This window comes from Sorex fumeus, unplaced genomic scaffold (genome assembly GCF_029834395.1).
Source record: "Sorex fumeus unplaced genomic scaffold, SorFum_2.1 ptg000265l, whole genome shotgun sequence".
Taxonomy (NCBI): domain Eukaryota; kingdom Metazoa; phylum Chordata; class Mammalia; order Eulipotyphla; family Soricidae; genus Sorex; species Sorex fumeus.
Genome location: NW_026606322.1, coordinates 15,870,838 through 15,889,974, shown reverse-complemented (window position 1 = coordinate 15,889,974; position 19,137 = coordinate 15,870,838). Strand labels below are relative to the sequence as shown.

General features: G+C 35.9%; 1 protein-coding gene across 1 annotated transcript in view; it reads right to left on the bottom strand.

Moving 5' to 3' along the window:
* Window positions 1–445: 445 nt before the first annotated feature.
* Window positions 446–19,137, bottom strand: part of CIP2A (cellular inhibitor of PP2A) — a 50,624-nt gene continuing 31,932 nt past the window's right edge. Inside the window, exons 13-21 of the mRNA XM_056109405.1 lie at window positions 18,182–18,300; window positions 12,136–12,331; window positions 11,429–11,503; window positions 11,227–11,337; window positions 5,022–5,218; window positions 3,396–3,509; window positions 3,084–3,166; window positions 1,534–1,673; window positions 446–697 (exon numbers count right to left, since the gene is read on the bottom strand). Coding sequence (XP_055965380.1) covers window positions 527–697; window positions 1,534–1,673; window positions 3,084–3,166; window positions 3,396–3,509; window positions 5,022–5,218; window positions 11,227–11,337; window positions 11,429–11,503; window positions 12,136–12,331; window positions 18,182–18,300 — 1,206 coding nt within the window. The 3' untranslated portion in view covers window positions 446–526. The remainder of the gene's footprint in view (window positions 698–1,533; window positions 1,674–3,083; window positions 3,167–3,395; window positions 3,510–5,021; window positions 5,219–11,226; window positions 11,338–11,428; window positions 11,504–12,135; window positions 12,332–18,181; window positions 18,301–19,137) is intronic.

The following is a 19,137-nucleotide window of genomic DNA, read 5'->3' as shown; positions in this document are numbered from 1 at the left end:
TGTAAATAATTACAAATAAGAATAAATTGAAAAATAATTACAAATAAGAAAAAACAGTAGAGAATGGAAAGCAACTAAAGAAAAACTTTAGAAAAAATAATGGAGTGCATTACAATATTCTTTAGTCTTTGTGTGTTTATGTGTTTGTGTGTGTGTGTGTGTGTGTGTGTGTGTGTGTATGTGGTACCAGGAATTAAACCCAGGACTTCATACATGCATGTGAAAATATGTACACTATACCACTGAATCATATACAGAGCCCCCAGAATGCTATTTTAATAGGAGTGGAGGGAGAAATCAGAAAAAAAAAAAAGAAAAAAAAACTTATCAGTAAGAGCCAGAAATCAGAAATGGAAAGCAAAACCTTAAGACCAAGTGAAAACATGTATCAGATTAGGTTCTTTACTAAATTAATAATTAGGTGATAATTTGTAGTTGTTTTCAAGTCACATTACTTTCTTACCCATGTCCCCAACAGATAAACATATCAAATATTCAATTAAAAATGCCAAAAAAGCAATGATGTCTATATACTGAGATTCACAGTTTCTGGATTTATTTTTCCACCGCTCAAGCTGTGAATCATGGCTATCATATGAGAATGTTTGTTCAACTCCTCTTGCTGAAGTTTCACCATTGACTCTTTTTCTTCCAAACGACCTTCTAACTGAGCCTTCTGAACCTCTAAGGAGGAAGCCTAAGAAATTGGTGAGAAGAAAAATTAAGAAAAAAAACTGAACAAGTTAGCTAGCATGTTTTCTTTAATAGTCATTTTAAGATGTCCTTATTTTTCAATTTGAAACACAATTATCTCAAATGACACATTACAAATATGTATACACTTGAATTATATGGTAAGCTTTAAGGTCAATGCTAGCAACTAAAATTCTGCACGAAATACTACATTTTACTACTTATAATTGCTACCATGCAAAACACATGGAACAATCAGGAAATCTGTAAACATGACATTAAACTTTGTGCCTCTTCTGTCACTATGTCTCAAAGACTTTTGCAAATTATAAAGCTCTAAAATATAAGAACTGTATAAATGTTACTATTCACTCGTATAAGCAGAGGTGCAGCTATATATCTATACATATATTTGTATGTGATACCTAGAACTGACAGTCCCTTTCTGTATTTATTTGTTTTGTAAATTATATCGGTGGTGCTCAGGGCTTACTTCTTTGCACTCCTGATAGGGCTTGGGACCATATGGGTTGCTGAGGACCGAACCCAGGATGGCCGCATGCAAGGCAAGCAACCTACCCACTGTACTATCTCTCCAACTCCCCTTTCTGTATCTTTTCAGTCAGTGCTGGCATACAGTAAACATTTAATACATGTTTAATAGTTTTAAGATATATAGGTTTTCACACTGTGAGAATCAATCATTATTATTAAATCACCTTGAAATTCTGTATGTTCTAAAAAAGTTACGAAACAGAATATTAATTTATCCAGTTTCACTTTTTTTCATGAAATAAGATTTTTCATTTTATGGAAAATGAGAATTCAATAGATTATTACCTTAATGCTGAGCTCTTTTCTCATCTGTTCTGTTCTATTTAATTCTTTCCTAAGGATATCGATGGCTTCTTCTTTATCTACTGTTTCTTTTTGCAAAACTTTAATGTTTTCCTCTTGTGCTCTTGTTTTTTGCTGCAAGTCTTAAAGAAAACAGCATATAAAAGTTTGAAAGTTTGATATCGACATTATCCAGGAAAGATTTAGTATATATATATATATATATATATATATATATATATATATATATATTTTACTTTTTGGGCTACACCCGGAGGTCCTCAGGGGTTCCTGGAGATGCTTAGGAGACCACACTGGATGCCGGGGATTGAACCCAGGTCAGCCTCGTGCAAGTTAAATGGCCTACTTGATGTACTATTGCTCCAACCTCCAAGATTTAGTAATTTTTGTAAAATAAGATTAACTAAGAAAAAGTATCTTATTAGAGTACTTGTGAAAAACAATTCTTCCCCTATGTCAGTCAATATTTTACAGAAAACATCAAATCTCCAAGCCTTTCCTTTTTCTGCTATTCTAGATATAATATGTAGCAACTATAATATCTAGCAATCCTTAGTCTGAGAATTAGACATAGGAGAATTATGAAATATCATACAGATGAATAACTATGCTCAAAGCAAATGAGCTAGAACAAAAATGTTTTTGTGGATTATTTTCACAGTTATAATAATGCTGGTAACTAAAAGTTACCTAGCACTGCCACCTGCTGTTACATTTCTTTAATATTTTTATTTTATCAAAAGCAATGATTTCCTACAACCCCCAGATTCCTAACCTCAATTGTTTTCCACCTGGCTAATCTAAATTGCTCTGTGAAAAATTAAAGATGGATATCTTTGTAAATGAATATCACAAATGTGAACACAATTGAAACTGTTACATAAACTATGGACTGGAGCGATAGCACAGTGGGTAGGGCATTTGCCTTGCACGTGGCAGACCCGGGCTCTATCCCTTCGTCTGTCTCGGAGAGCCTGGCAAGATACTGAGAGTATCCTGCCCACACTGCAAAGCCTGGCAAGCTCTCCATGGCGTATTCAATATACCAAAAACAGTAACAAGTCTCACAATGGAGACGGTACTGGTGCCCGCTCAAGCAAATCAATGAACAATGGGAGGATAGTGCTACTTAAACTATAAAAAATTATGAAAGCTATTGAATATAATTGTTACTAATTGTTTATAAACTGCCAAATTATGAGGTGAACTATAGGTTAATATCGATGAAAAGGGGCCTAAAATATCAAAAAAGGAAATATATTTAATCAGAGAACCAAAAATAACGAACAAGTAAAATAAAAACTGGTTATGCCTCTCCCTCAAAAATTAAGTTAAACCACATTCCACCCCTCTCCTCTCTACTCCAGGGGGGATTCCTGGAAGGGTACCATCCTGTCTGGTTCTTTGGATTCATTCTTCACAGCAGCCAGTACCCTCCACCCTGCTTGCCCATCATTCTTAAGAAAATTTGGAGTGGTGACAAGGAAAAAAAAAGAAGTAAAATAGAGACGATTGTTAAACAAGCTACTTACTTGCTAGTTTACATTCTCGGTCTGCTAGTTGATTCTGAACCTCTTTCCTCTGTTCTTCTTTCTCTATTAATTGGGTAATAGTTCTGAAATTATTAAAAAAAGAAAATATAAGCCATGTCATTCTTGAGTACCATAAAAATGAAATAGTAATTATTCATAAATTTTGCCAGTTATATATTCTAGCCCTAAAATAGGTTAAAATTAATATTTAATTTTAAATATTAAAATTAAGTTAATTTTTTATTTGTAAAAAATGTTTACTAGTATAAATTGTTTTCTTAAAAATCCAAAATAATTGTTGAGATTTTTTACTTTTCATTTTGTTGCTTAAGTGACTCATTCAACTTTTTCACTGTCTCAATTTGCTTATTCAGAGAATCACATGTGATCTGTAAATCTTTATTCTTCTTTTCAACAGTTTCATTCCTGGAAAGACAAGATAAATTGATATCTTTATGAACAAAAACATGATGGAGAAGAGTGTATTCTTTACTATTACTTTTAATCAGATTGCATGTATTGAAATAAGAGGTTATGAACAAGAGGGACACAGATTAGCTCTAGGAGACAGGAAAGATAATTCTAGCTATTTAAGGCAGTGAAATTAATATAAAATAAAAATGTGTGGAGCATAACCATATGTTTTAAATTATTTTATTTTAGTGTTCTGGGCGCATACCAAGTGCTGCTTAGGGACCATTCCTGGACTGTGCTCAAGAGTGACCCGACTTTATCAATGGTATCTCAAACAATTAAACCTGGAGAAATTTGTTGGAGGAAAAGGTCATGTTTGGAAATTTTCTGTCACTGTAAATTTCCCAGGTGCGACATACATTTTCCACACTGCCCTGTTACTGGCAAATAAGTCCATGTATACTGCAATATTAAATATCTTTCTCATTTCTATATTAGTAGCACAAAACAGTTGAAGATTTTTTAAACCTTTAACCAATTTTAAATTAGAAATTATGATAAGTACAAGTTAACCAGGATGCTTTTATTTTTTATTATTTAGTAGAGAATATATAACTGCTTCCTGGTCTTATAATCCAGCAGTTTTACTGTGTTAGTATATAAAGAACAGCATTTTTGGATGTTTGATAATATTTATAAAAGCATATAACCTTTTACCTAGCTTATGAACATTTATTCACTTGTAAGAATTTAATACTATACCTGTAGAATCACTCATAAATGAACTATGTTAAATAAGTTATGGTGAAATACTGATACAAATTAAGAGATGAGATAAATACTAATACCCAATTTTCAAGCTATTAGGATGAATTATATGAAACTGTTAATACTCAACCATTAATACTGTTAAAACTGTTAATACTCAACTGTTAATACTCAACCATTTTTTATCTTTAGAAACGGCTAATGAATGTGGCTCAACCTAATCTAACTGTGCCAAATCAATAATTCCATTAATTATGAATGCCTAATTATGTATAAGTATGCTTCTAAGTTCTAAGGCTCTGTTAGTAAACAAAACAGAATAAACTTGTCCTTAGTATTAACATCCTAGACAACCAACGACTCTAAGAATAAATAAGAGTTGTGGCCAGAGATATAGTACAGTGGTGCTTACTTTGTATGCACCCAACCCAGGTGGAATCCCCACCACCCCATAAGGTTCCCCTGCCAGGAGTGATTCCTGAGCGTAGAGCCAGGAGCTGGCCCTGAACCCTGCTGGGTGTGGCCCAAAAACCAAAACAGAGTAAATTCCATTGGGAGAGAAATAAAGGGACTTGTATTCTGTTTCTAACTTTTGATAATGTGTTTGAGTAAGCAGCACTTCATTATGACTTCTGCTTTCTTTTATCTTCTATTTATATGAATGGTTATGAAAGGATTTTAGGGCCACAGAAAAGAAAAACTTATATTCATTCAAGGTTCTGACCTTACACAGAAAGTTTTACTATATCAATTCACCTTTGAAGAAGTTCCATGTAGGATTTTGTTAATATTTCATGTTCTTCAGCCACAGACTCCAATTTCCTATTATGCTGAAAGAGTTGCTCTATATCACTCTGAGCTCTTTCTGATTCAACTTGCTGAGACTTCAGCAACATACCAAGTTCTTCATTTTTCCTCTCAACATCTCTCAACATACTGGCAAGTGTTCGTGCCTAAAAGAAATGGAATAGACTTTCTGACTTTCATCTATTAAATATGCCCAAGTTTTTACTCCTTACAAGTTTTTTTGGCCAAATATCTAATAAGCTATCATGTTTTGGGTTACTTGAGTTTATTAGTTGTAATATATACCTACTATTTAACTACTCCTAATAACTCTGACAATGAAAGTTTTTGTTATTTCTTCCTTATGTTTTACTTAGAAATAGCATAGCAGGTCAGGTGTTTGCCTTGCATGTGGCTGACCAGGGTTTGATTACTTCGTCCCTCTCGGAGAGCCCAGCAAGCTATCGAGAGTATCCTGCCTGCATGGCAGAGCCTGGCAAGCTCTGCGTGGCGTATTTGATATGCCAAAAACAGTAATAAGTCTCCAAAAGGGCTGAACCAGTCGGCATTCCCACCAGTAGTGGAGGAGGTTCCCTTTCTCTCCACATTCGTTCCAACACTGGTTGTTTTTGTTCTTTTGGATGTGGACCAGTCTCTGTGGTGTGAGATGATACCTCATTGTTGTTTTGATCTGCATCTCCCTGATGATTAATGATGTAGAGCATTTTCTCATGTGCCTTTTTGCCATTTGGATTTCTTCTTTGAGAAATTTTCTGTTCATTTCGTCGCCCCATTTTTTGATGGGGTTGGATATTTTCTTCTTGTGGAGTTCAACCAGAAGAACTCCACAAGAAGAAAGAAGAACTTTGTATATCCTTGATATCAACCCCTTGTTGGATGTGTATTGGGCAAATAACCGTTCCCATTCTGTAGACTGTCTTTGTATTTTGGTCACTGTTATTTTGAAGGTGCAGAAGTTTCTTAGCTTAAGATAGTTCCATTTATCTATCTCTGTTTTCACTTGCTTGGCCAGTGGCGTGACATCTTTGAAGATACCATTAGCTTCAATGTTATGGAGGGTTTTGCCAACTTTGTCTTCAATGTATCTTATGAATTCCGGTCTGATGTTGAGGTCTTTAATCCATTTTGATCTTATTTTTGTACATAGTATTAGGCAGAGATCTGAGCCCATTTTTTTGCATGAAGCCATCCAGTTTTGCCAGCAAAATTTGTTAAAGAGGCTTTCTTTGCTCCACTTCAGATTTCTTGCTCCCTTGTCAAAGATTAGATGATCATATGTTTGGGGGGGAGATGCCAGTATATTCTACCCTGTTCCATTGGTCTGCAGCTCTGCCTCTGTTCCAATACCATGCTGTTTTAATTATTACTGCTTTGTAGTAGAGTTTGAAGTTAGGGAGGTTGATTCCTTCCATTTTCTTTTTCCCAAGAATTGCTTTAGCTATCTGTCGGGGCTTACTGTTCCATATGAATTTCAGGAGTATTTGCTCCATTTCTTTGAAGAATGTCATGGGTATCATTATACGGATCACACTGAATTTGTACAATGATTTGGGAAGTATTGCCATTTTGACAATGTTAACTCTCCCAACCCATGAGCAGGTGATATCTTTCCATTTTCTCATGTCCTCTTTTATTTCCTGAAGTAGCGTTTTGTAGTTTTATTTGTACAAGTCCTTTACTTCCTTAGTAAGCTAATTCCTAGGTACTTGATTTTCTGGGGCACAATTGTGAACGGGATCCTGACTGGTTCAGCCCTTTTGGAAAACAGTATGAACGATTCTCAAAAAATTAGAAATTGAGCTCCCAGTTGACCCAGCAATACCACTCCTGGAAATATATCTCAGAGAGGCAAAAAAGTATAGACGAATTGACATCTGCATTTGTTTGTTCATTGCAGCATTGTTAACAATAGCCAGAATCTGGAAAAAACCTGAGTGCCCGAGAACAGATGACTGGTTAAAGAAACTTTGGTACATCTACACAATGGAGTACTATGTAGCTGTTAGAAAAGAAATTTACATACAAGTTGGTACTAGATGAAAGTATCATGCTAAGCGAAATGAGTCAGAAAGAGGGACAGACATAGAAAGTCTGCATTCATCTGGGGAACATAAAGGAACAAAATAGGAGACTAACACCCAAGAATAGCCGAGATAAGTACCAGGAGGTTTACTCCATGGCCTGGAGGTCAGCAACACATGCTAGGGGAAAAGGCAGCTCATATAGAGAAGGGAGTACCAAATAAAGGGTATTGGGAGGATCCTTCCAGGATGAGAGATGCATGCTGAAAGTAGACTATAGACCGAACATGACTGCCACCCAATGCCTCTTTTGCAAATCACAGTACCCAAAAGGAGAGAGAGAACAAAAGAAAATGCCCTGCCACAGAGGCGGGGGGGGGGGTGGGGGGGGGTGGGGGTGGGGGGGGAGGACGGAGGGTGGGAGGGATACTGGGATCAGTGGTGGTGGAAAATGGGCACTGGTGGAGGGATGGGTACTCGAACACTGTATAATTAAAACCCAAGCACCAAAATTTTTAAGTCTACAACTGTACCTCATGGTGTTTCACTAATAAAAATTAAAAAACATAAAATATATAAAATAAACAAAATATATTTATATACTTTACATTATGTTATATAAATATAAAATATAAATATATATATATTGTAATAAAAAAGGTGGAGTTGTGTGTTTGGGACAAAATGAGTGGAACTTAAGGTGAATTTGCTAAGTAAAATAAAAAAGGAAATAAAAGGAAAAAAAAATAACAAGTCTCACAATGGAGACGTTACTGGTGCCTGCATGAACAAATCGATGAACAACGGGAGGACAGTGCCATGTTTTATTTAATAGATTATTCTGATGAAAACAATCTTAAAAACTCAGATCAATTTATTTACATTATACTCCTGGAAATTAACAAAACTATAACACAAAGGTAGGTCTACATATTTCAACAGTAGATATGGGGAAATAGAAATTCTCAAACTCCGCACGAAAAATAAAAATTGGCACCAGTTTGCTGAGAGAACATATTTAACAACAAACTGTGTCTTTAAATACTTCATAATCTCATCTTTAGAAATTTATCCTAATAGCAGAAAAATACCTGAATATAACTTTACATAATAGTGAAAAATAAAATGTGTAAGATAAAATATTCAACAGAAACTACATTATCAAATTAAATGTTTCATATGCTACACTATTTCAACAGTACTCAATTAAAAGGTATGAGAGTCTAAAAGCTAGTTTAAGGGGTTGGACTGATGCTTTAAATACAGAAGGCCCACATTCAAGCCACTTCAGGTGAGGCTTGCCTCCAGCTGACATCTCTGGGCCTAGTCTGGAACAGTAGGAAGAGCCCCGTTCTCCAGCTTGGTTCTAACACCTTCAACATCCGACTTAATCCTTCAATGTCTTCCCAGGGTTGTAACTGTGAAGATTCACCCTCAGCAAAGCAAGAACATTAGAAAACTAAAGAAGAAAATAGGTAGGAGCCAACTTTAATGAGCAAAATAGCATCACCAGAGATACAATATCAACAGGCTCAGTAAATCTTCTGACAATGACCTCAATGACACTGCAATGAGGGTCTTTAATGAATTCAAAGAAATGATGGCAAAGGTAGCCAGCAAAGCACAAGAAGTATGAGTTGAAGTGAAAAAACTAACTAAAAGCAGAAATTACAGAAATTAAGAGCATGGTAGGTGTCTTTATATTTAAAAAAAAAATGCAGTTGGCATTTAGAGTATAGCCAAGAACACTAAATTATAAAGTTTGTCCGCAACAGTTTTCTCATTTCAGGTAAGAATTAAGAATAATATCCAACCCACACCATAATGCTTAAGTGAACATGTAGTAAATTAAGACAGCATAAAAATAAACTAGCACAACAAAACCTTTATGTTGAACACAGTATATTAAAAAAAAAACTGACACGAAGTGCTAAAACATCAGAAAAGCAATTGTAAGTAAATAACCAGGCCCCAAAATTACTTAGATGAAATCCAGAAACAAATACTTTTACTTTTATGACAGTCTGTAAGTGGCAATGCCTAACTAGTGTTCATTTTATGATTTTTCCAGTAATGTGGATAAAGCAATCTACTGTCCTCCTGAATACAAGATATATCTGAAAACATCAGCTTGTAGTAAGAGAAGAGAGGAAAATGATTTTAATATCAGTAATTTTTATTCTGAGAATTTATAATACATTCAACATACTTGTCAAGATAAATCCATAAAAATTCAAAAACGATATCATTCCTATGGCATAGGAGGCCTGTCAGAAAAATTTAAAAGATATTTTACTTGTCACTGATTTTAATGCCTCCTTAAAAAAAACCAACTTTATTGTAAATAATTCATGGTAAATAATACCAGGTTGCCTATATTTCATTTGTTTGCTGGGAATTTCCTATAATTGTTAAAATCTCATTTTGTAAATTTAATAGATTAAAATCTCATAAGTAGATACACAAATTTACTTATATACATCTATTTATACATAGAAGGATATTTTCTGATGTGTCTTTAAGGTGTCTTCATTATTATACAAAGTTTATAAAGTGTAATTACAGAAACTTGGATGATACAGCCTACTATACATCTGAGACTATACAGTTACTGGGACCAGGTTGTATATAGTCTCTCATTGATTTGAACATCTTTAAATGATGATGATCATGTACATACACATATAACACAATGAAAAGCTGCCCACGCACCTACCATGTGCGAGGTGCTTTACAAGGATCTGAAGATACGGAATAGTCTCTGATAGCAAGGGTGGGAGGGTAAGACCTGTTATCTGGAGAAGCATAGGATATATCTATAGAGGAAAAATTGCCAGACATTCATATGCAAGAAGAATAAAAAAAGCTCTCTAGTACATGAACTTTAAATATACAGTAGTTTGAATATAAACTAAAATCTGAAGTTAGGGGAAAGAAAAAGGCATTTCAGAGAAGAGCAAGTCTAAAAAAGGGAATGTAAGTATATGATAAGTTTCACAGAGTTCAAACACAGTAGACTGCAAAGAACATAAAGAAATGCAAAGAGATTTGGAAATGAATGTGGTTAAAAATCCTCATAAGTCAAACTACTTAAGCTTCTTAGAGCAATGGTGAGCCACTCCTCAGTCATTTAGTACAAGAACAATAGGATTAAATTACTGTCTCAGAGATCACTGTCAAGGTAGACTCAAATACAAAAGAGATGATTTTTGCTTTGAATTGAGGATGGCTAAGAAGAGAGCACTAGATTAAAGGTAAAACAGCTGATTAGAGGCTCTACTGTGATAAATATGAAAAATGGTAAGAACCTTACCCCTAGCAAACAGTGGCACAGTAAAATGGAAGAAAAAAAAAGTAATATTTAGAAAGTAAAATCAACTGGACTTGGTAATTAACTGTAGACAGAAAACTGTGCTTTCTAAGTTTCTTATTTGGAAAACTCCAAAAGTTATAGGGGGATGGATGAGAAGGAATAAACTTAGAAAAGGGGAAGGGTGATGAAATGCTTTTTCTGAAATTTCCGCTAAATATTTCAGTGGAGTTAAACAAGAGACATTTAGTGCTTAGAAAAAGTCTGAGCTAGGGGACTGGAGCAATAGTATAGCGGGTAGGGCATTTGCCTTGCACGCGGCTGACCTGGGTTTGATTCCCAGCATCCTATATGGTCCCCTGAGCACCACCAGGAGTAATTCCTGAGTGCATGAGCCAGGACGTAACCTAGTGTAACGCCAGTTGTGACCCAAAAAGAAAAAAAAAAAAAGAAAAAGTCTGAGCTTATAAAATTGGGGAGTGAATATTTTGATAAAGGTTGAAATCAGAGATCATTTAAATAATGAAAAAGCTTAGAACATAAAACTGGAAAAATCCAACATTTAAGCGCTGACTGGGAGGATGGGGTCTGAGGGTAGGAGGAAAACCTATATAAAGGATATTAGAATAGAACAATTATTAGGGTAGAAAGTAAATTAGAAGATAATGATGGAACTAAAACTAAATGGGAGCATTTCAAGATACAGGAAATAGTCATGTCACATGTTAAGAACAATTTAGTAGCAAATATAACTATTAATTTGTACATATTGTACTTCATTTATTCTTTCTGCTAATCAGATACATCTTTACATTACACATACCTCAGATTCAGCCTGGGTTCTCTGACAGCGATACTGAGCGATCAATCTATCTGCTTGTGCAAGGGCGAGAGCTTTTGCTTCCAAGAGATCTTGTAGCCTGCTTTCTTTAGACTGTAAAGACAACATACCATTTATCTCCATCATTTACAGAAGAATATCTATTAAAACTTAATTATTGTAGTTAAAATAAGCTTCTACTCACAGCTAATGTAGACAGTTTCGTCTCATATACATCCATTATGTCAGATATTCTCACATCATTAATCTGATCCTTTACCTAGGTTTTAATAGAATTAAAAATCAGAAAATAAATGAACTCAACATCAGAAACAAAATTCTTACTATGAAACTAATCCATTAGAACACAATGATTAAAAAATTAATTTTTGTTTTAATCTGTGGAAATTTCTTTAAAGCTGGATAGACAAGGTGGGTTGATTTTGGGGGGACCAAAAAAGAATGATAGTAACATTAAAATGTTGGAACTTTATGGTTAAATTTCCCTTCCTTTCTAACCTTGCCAGGATACTGTTATTTTTTAGAGTAAAGGTTAAGTTTTTAATATTCAAATTCAGATCTAAGTAGTTTAAATATGTTATAATCAGGATGCTTTTTGTTTTCAAAAATGTAGTGGGCTGCAACTATTACCTGAAACTTATTTCTAAACTGTCTATGATTTAAAAGGTCATAAACTAATTGTTTGATTTTATTTTTCTTTTGGAAGGGGTTGAGGAGTGCTGGAGAGTGAAACTAGGACTTCCCAAGTGCAAGGCAGGCACTCTATAGATGAGCTGCACCCTGGACTCCTAGAAACCAATTTTGGGACTGAAAAGAACAGGGTGTGACAATTGTGTGAAATATAATATGTATTAGCCAGAAATTCAACATCATTTATTATTTATCACTCACCACCACTCCAGACTGAAGTTTCTCTATCAATTCTTCAATGTTCAATCCAGGAACTTTGTCTTTTAAAAGAGGTGGAGTTAAACTCTTTACTGATGTTAGGAAATTGTTATTTAATGGCTGCAAAGGCATTCTTTTGGACATATGTTCTGTTTCCTGCTGTCTGTAGGCATTATTTGCTGCTATACTTTCACCAAGTCTTAATGGGAATTAAAGAGAAAAAGAAATTCATTAAAACACAATACAATGAAACAGTTGGTATAGAATTATAGAACTGTTTAAGAGGGTCATTTTGAGAAATGAGTCTTCAAGTATTTTTTAAACTATCTTGAAGCCTATGATTAGGGGGTTGAAGAAATTACTTTATAGTTAGAGTAATTTTTTGGTAACTATGATACTTTTTAATGACAATTCCACTTCTGAAGGCACTAGAATTAGTTTGACAATATGGCTCCGCCCCTCTCAGAGAGCCCGGCAGGCCACAGAGAGTATCTCATCCGCACAGCAAAGCCTGGCAAGCTCCCCATGACGTGTTCGATATGCCAAACACAGTAACAAGTCTCACAATGGAGATGTTACTGGCCCCACTCAAGCAAACCGATGATCAATGGGAGGACAGTGATCATGGATCATGTGTAAAAATTATGTACATTATTACTGGTAAAAATAATCCTCCTACCATGAGCAACAACATTTGGTTGTTATTTTTGTGCCCTGTTCTTCTCATTTCTCACTCAACATATTCTTGCTAATCAGACTTTCATTCTTCCCCATCCATTTGTACCTGATAGAGTGATTTTGTATAAGTTGTTTTCCTGTGTGTCTGATGCCAGAGACTGAATTCAGGACCTCACATGTGAAGGCAAGTGTGAATGAGCTATTCTTTTACCTACACTAGTTCTGCATAGTATTGGCTCCCTCCAAATATAGTGATATATACATCATGATGATAAAACTTAACACCCAGTGGCGCTTAGGATCTACTCCTGGCTCTATGTTCAGGAGTTACAGTGTAAAGTTTTAAACAATGGTTGAAGATACCAGCCCATGCAAAGCAAATGCCTTAATTTCTGTTCTACCTTTCTAGCCCTGAAACAGTTTAAAGTGGTCTTCCTACAAGGGTATAAAGTTCACTGAAGGAGTCTTCCCAGCAGAATTTACTGTGCTATTAGAAATATCTAAGGCCTGGCACATAGCTGGTCTTAACCAGCAATGGATTTTAAAAGTGTTTACATAGGAGCGATAGCACAGTGGGTAGGGCGTTTGCCTTGCACGCAGCCAACATGGCCAACCCGAGTTTGATTCCTCCGCCCGCATGGCAAAGCCTGGCAAGCTACCCATGACGCATTCGATATGCCAAACACAGTAACAACAAGTCTCACGATGGAGATGTTACTGGGCCCGCTCGAGCAAATCGATGAACAACGGGAGGACTGTGACCGTGACATAGTCGTTAGAGAGTACAGTGGGTAGAGCACTCCTCTTGCATGCAGCCAACCCAGATTTGATCCCTGCCATACCATGTGGTCCTAAGCCCTGGCAGGAGTGATCCCTGAGCGCAAAGTAAGGAGAAAGCCCTGAGTACACTGGGTGTGGGCCAAAAACAAAACAAAAAATTTACATAGTAAATACACACACAGCATGAAAATTCACATTAAATTGTCTAAGACAATGTACACAAAAACATAAATGAACATAAATAATATAGTTGGACATAAATAAATTTGCGTGATTAGTTTAAGTGTCCAAAAATAAAGCTATACAACACAAACACCAAAAACTGTCAGAATAACGTAAACTAGGAGTGTAAATGAGTCATTTTTACATTGAAGTTTAGGGGTTCTGCATCTGTCAGACTACCAAAGATGAGGTAAGAACATTACCAGAAAAGCAGCTATATAGACTATTTCTTTTAGTTTGAGAAATCGCCCTTCCCCATTTGAACATTTATTTGTGAGAAAATATTTATAATAAAATGACATTTTGAATTATATGTCTCTTATGACTTAAAATTATTACTTTTGTTTTGGGGCCACATCCTCTGGTGCTCGGGGGTTACTCCTGGCTCTCCAATTAGGGATCACTCTTGGCAAGTTCAGGGAGTCATATGGGGTGCCCAGGAGCACAGCCAGGAGGAATTCCATGAGCCAGGAGTAACCCCTATGCATCACTGGGTGTGACCCAAAAAGCAAAAAAAAAAAAAAAAAGAAGAAAAACTCTTATCTATGGATAAATTAAACTGGTAGGATGTAAACTTAGTCTAGGCACAAGTTATGATAGACAGGCAGGCAGAGTATCTTTATAATATATTTACGTGGACCTAGCTACACCCTGAGTGAGTATACTAGATTGTTTCAGTTATTAGAATTAGTGAAGCTGCAGGTCCCCATCCTGCCCAGTGACTCTGTCACCTGTGACCTTTTACTGGGTTCCCTGGACTGAAGAAGTTACTTTCAAACTCATCTCAAACCCAGGATATGTACCCAAGGATCCAGGAAAAAAAAGCTGACTTCTTGTCATTCGGGTGTGTGAAGGGTGCCAGCCCCTATCCCTTCCTGAGACTTCTATGCAGTCTGCGACCTCTTTCTGGGGTCCCCTGGACCAAGGAAGCCCTCCCACCCCCTCTCGACAATACCACCCTTTCATCATCACCAGTTTCAACGGTTCGTAGGTCTTATATATTTCCTCAAATATGTCTACTTTAATCCTGCTATACAAACAAATATATTAGACACTGAACTGTATGATTCAGTGAAATATTCTAAGCAACATCATCAGACTTATAGGTTATAAAGTACTGCTTGCTGAAAAATAACAAATTAGGTCAGACCCCAGATACCTGGCACCTGAAACTCAAATCGTAGCACTCACAAATTTTTAGGAACAAAGGCAAAACAACTGATTTCACCTTATAGACAAGAACAGAAGTCCTGGCAAATCACTGAGCTCAAATAAGCCCTCAAGCCTCATCAATGAAGAACTCAAATCAATGCTCTATGCAATGGCCATGGACCTAAAGCAATCACTGGAAGGAAAATTCAAATAACTTAAACTGATCCAGAGTATCAAAGAGTCCATACAAATGGAACTGAAAGAGTTAAAAAATAAAACAACAAGTCCAAGCAACAGAATTCAACATGCAGAGGGCTGTATCTGTCATATTGAAGACAAAATATAAGCCATCACCAGGAAGTGAAAAAAAAAAGTAAATGGAGAAGAGCTAAAATTCTTGATAGGTAATAGCAAGAGAAATAATCTTCGAATCATAGGAATGCTAGAGGAGAAGAAAAAGGTAAAGAAAGGAGGAGAATAGCTGGTCAAAGAAATAATATTTGAGAACTTTCCTGATATCTTGAGAGAGGCTCCAGCTCATACTCAAGAGGCCCAAAGAGTAACAAACAAAACAGACTCAAAAGAAACGTCAAGACATAGTAATCAAACCAGTAAAATCAAAAGACAAAGACAGATTAATAAAAGCAGCGAGAGAAGAAAACACTCAAATCTAAGGGAAATAACATAAGAATTGCAACAGACTTTTCAAAAAACATCTTTAAAGTCAGGAAAGAGTGGAATGACATATTTGAAGTACTGACTGAAGAACTTTTAGCCTGGAGTCAACTATCCTGCAAAGCTATCATTTAGACTTGAGGGAGGGATAAGAACCTTTTCAGAAAAACAGGAGCTGGCAGCATTTGCAACAACTAAACCAATCCTGCAAGGATTATTGAAAAATCACTTATTAAAAAAAAAAAGACTCTTGCAAAGATACCTCTCGCTCTTTTCCCTCCCTCCCTTCCTCCCTCCCTCTTTTATTCTCTCTCTCTCTCTCTCTCTCTCTCTCTCTCTCTCTCTCTCTCAGAATGTCAATGGACTAAACTACCCTATAAAAAGGCATAGAGTAGCTGGATAGATCAGGAAAGAAAATCCATCCATCTATTTGCTGCCTACAGGAAACCCACCAAACTCTTAGGATAAAAACAGATATAGAGTGAAACAATAAAAATCACTCATACAAGCCCCAACGTGAGCAACAAAACAAAACAAAACAAAATAAAACTGATAAAACTGGAGACAGCTATACTTCTATCAGACCAAATTCCATTCAATATAAAGAAAATAATTAGAGACAATGATGGGCAATACTTTTTGGTCAAGGTAATAGATCAAGAAATACTGTCATCAATATCTATGCACCAAATGAAGGCTCAGCAAACTTCATAAAGCTTCTGCTCACAAACCTAAAGAAATACATTGAAGGAAACACAATAGTAGTGGGTGACTTCAACACACCACTTTCCCAACTAGACAGATCAACAAGAGCCCTAAATGAGGAGCTGAAAGAACTGGGATTGCTGGACAGATACAGGGTACTGCATGCCCCCAAACAAGAATATACATTCTCCTCTAATGCACATGGAACACTCTCCAGGAAAATCAGTATTAGGGCATAGCTCAAACATGCATAAATTTACAAATATAGAAATTATACAAACTACCTTCTCAGACCACAATGCCATAGAAGTAAAAATTAACCGCAGAAAGATGATGGGGAAAACTTCCAACACTTGGAGGCTGTATAAAACACTGCAAAACAATAACTGGATCAATGAGGAAATCAAGGAAGAAATAAAAAGATTCCTTGAATCTAATGAGAATGACATAAGCTATCAGAATCTATGGAATGAAGCAAAAGCTATTTTAAGGGGGCAACTCACAGCAAAGAAGGCCTACATTAAGAAAGAAAAAGCCTAATCAATAACATAGATACACATCTCAAAAGTCTGGAGAAAGAACAACAAACAAATCCAAAATATAGCAGAAAGGAAAATAATAAAAACTAGAGCAGAAATCAACAGCAGAGAAACCAAAAAAGCAATTAAAAAGAATTAATGAAGATGTGATATCCAGGATACATAAAGTACTCACAAAAATCAACAACAAAAAGTTCAAAAACCCTATCAAAAAATGGGATGAGGAAATGAATAGACACTTCTCAGAGGAAGACAGGTGGGTAGCCAGTAGGCACATGAAAAAATGCTCAGTATCACTTAGCATCAGAGGAATCCAAATCAAGACAATGAAATAGTTATCTCATACTAGTAAGAATGTCACATATCAAAAATAGTAGAAACAATCTGTGTTGGTGGAGATCTGGTGAAAAAGGAACTCATCCACTGTTGGTGGGAATGTTGTTGTTAACACCCCTGTGGAAAACAGTATGGAGAGTTTCAGTAAACTTAGAATTAAACCGTCACATGACCCAGCAACTTCACTATTGGGTATGTGCCCCCAGGCCATAAAAACACTCTCAAAAGGACATATTCAGACCATTATTTATCGCTGCGCTCAGTACAGTAGCTAATATAATGAATCCACCTAGGTGTCCCAACAACAGATGAATGAATTACACACAATGGAATCAATGGAATACTATGCAGCTTCAAGGGAATAAGAAATCATGCAAGTGGCTGTAACATGTTTGGAACTGGAAAATAGTTGAATGAAGCCAGAAGAAGAAAGACAAACACAGGGTACTACTTATCTGTGCTACAAAGAATACTGGATGAGGATATAGAGTAAAAGGGGGGTACTTGGATCACCTTTGACCCCACTGTTTAGAGGAAAGGAAAAAAATCAAGAGGGGAAGAAGAAAATGGGAAGAAAAGGGTGGAAATAACAGGAATTGGGGTTTCAGTTATACGGGTGATGTGGAGGAGTGGTATAGCCATACATCTGAAACACAGACTCAACAAAAGTGAAAACATGAGATCTAAGCTGTATCGACTGAAACTTTGTAATGTTATGCCTATAAAGCTGACAGGTGGGGATGGGGTGGTGACTGGGGTGGGGTAGGAATAGGGAACACAGGTGGAGGGAAGTTGGGTGGAATTTGTGTTGAAATATATGCTTAAAACTCAACTATCAGTAATTTTGTAAATCACAGCTCTTTAAAAAAAAATCTTACAATAAATGTTCAAATATATGCTAAAAAAAAAAAACCTGCAGGAAATCCCAGTACCATAAGACTTTTCAAATGATTACAACTCACCCTAAAGCAGGAAAATCTGGCAATGGAGCAGCTTCCAGTAATAATCCCAGTCCAGACTGTACTTGTTCTCTATTATCTGATGTTAAAGCAAAAGCCAAGGGAGTAATCAGGCGCAAATCCTAAGCAAACCCAGAAATCAGAAAGTAAGAGGCAGGAAAAAAAAAATTATGTCCGATCTTTTAGAGTAAGGTAACTAACCAAGAGCTAACTTGGTAAATTCTGAAGTGTTTCAATGGTATTTAAAAGTTTCTATTTGTCTCTGCCATTTAACAAATGCATGTAACCAATACAAACAACATTAACTTAACAAATCTGGCAAAGGCCTTCAGTACTTCAATGAACTTAAACGATCCATAACTCATAAAAGACTTTGAAATATTACCGAAGGAAAAAAATGTGACACGATTATATAAAATATATTTAACATCACTATTTTACATTAGTATTGTTAGTCAAAATGATCTATTAAGAACTGAAACACAATCAGCTTAAAAAAAAAAAATCAAAGTTTTAGCAGGGAAAGTACTAAAATGTGAACCCGTGGGGCTGGAATGATAGCACAGAAATTAGGGGTCTTGCCTTGTATGTAGCTGACCCAGGTTTCATTTCTTTGCACCCCATATGGTCCCAAGCCCACCAGGAGTGATCCCTGAGCACAGAGCCAGGAGTAAGCCCTGAACACAACCAGGTGTGGGACCCCAAATTAAATAAATAAAATATGAATCTGTTATAATATCTAACATTGTACAATGCTGAGTGTCTTGTAGATAATCAAGTAAAAATGAATCCCACAAAATACTTAATAATGCTGTCTTTTAGACATTCAAGTACAATTAAAAGCCACAAAACTGTATTAAGAGCTGGACTTTATTTCTATAACCCTTATAAAATTTTCTAACCCTCCTCATGAAGGGTCACTAATTCAGTTTTGTAGTCAGGAAAACTGGATCACAGGA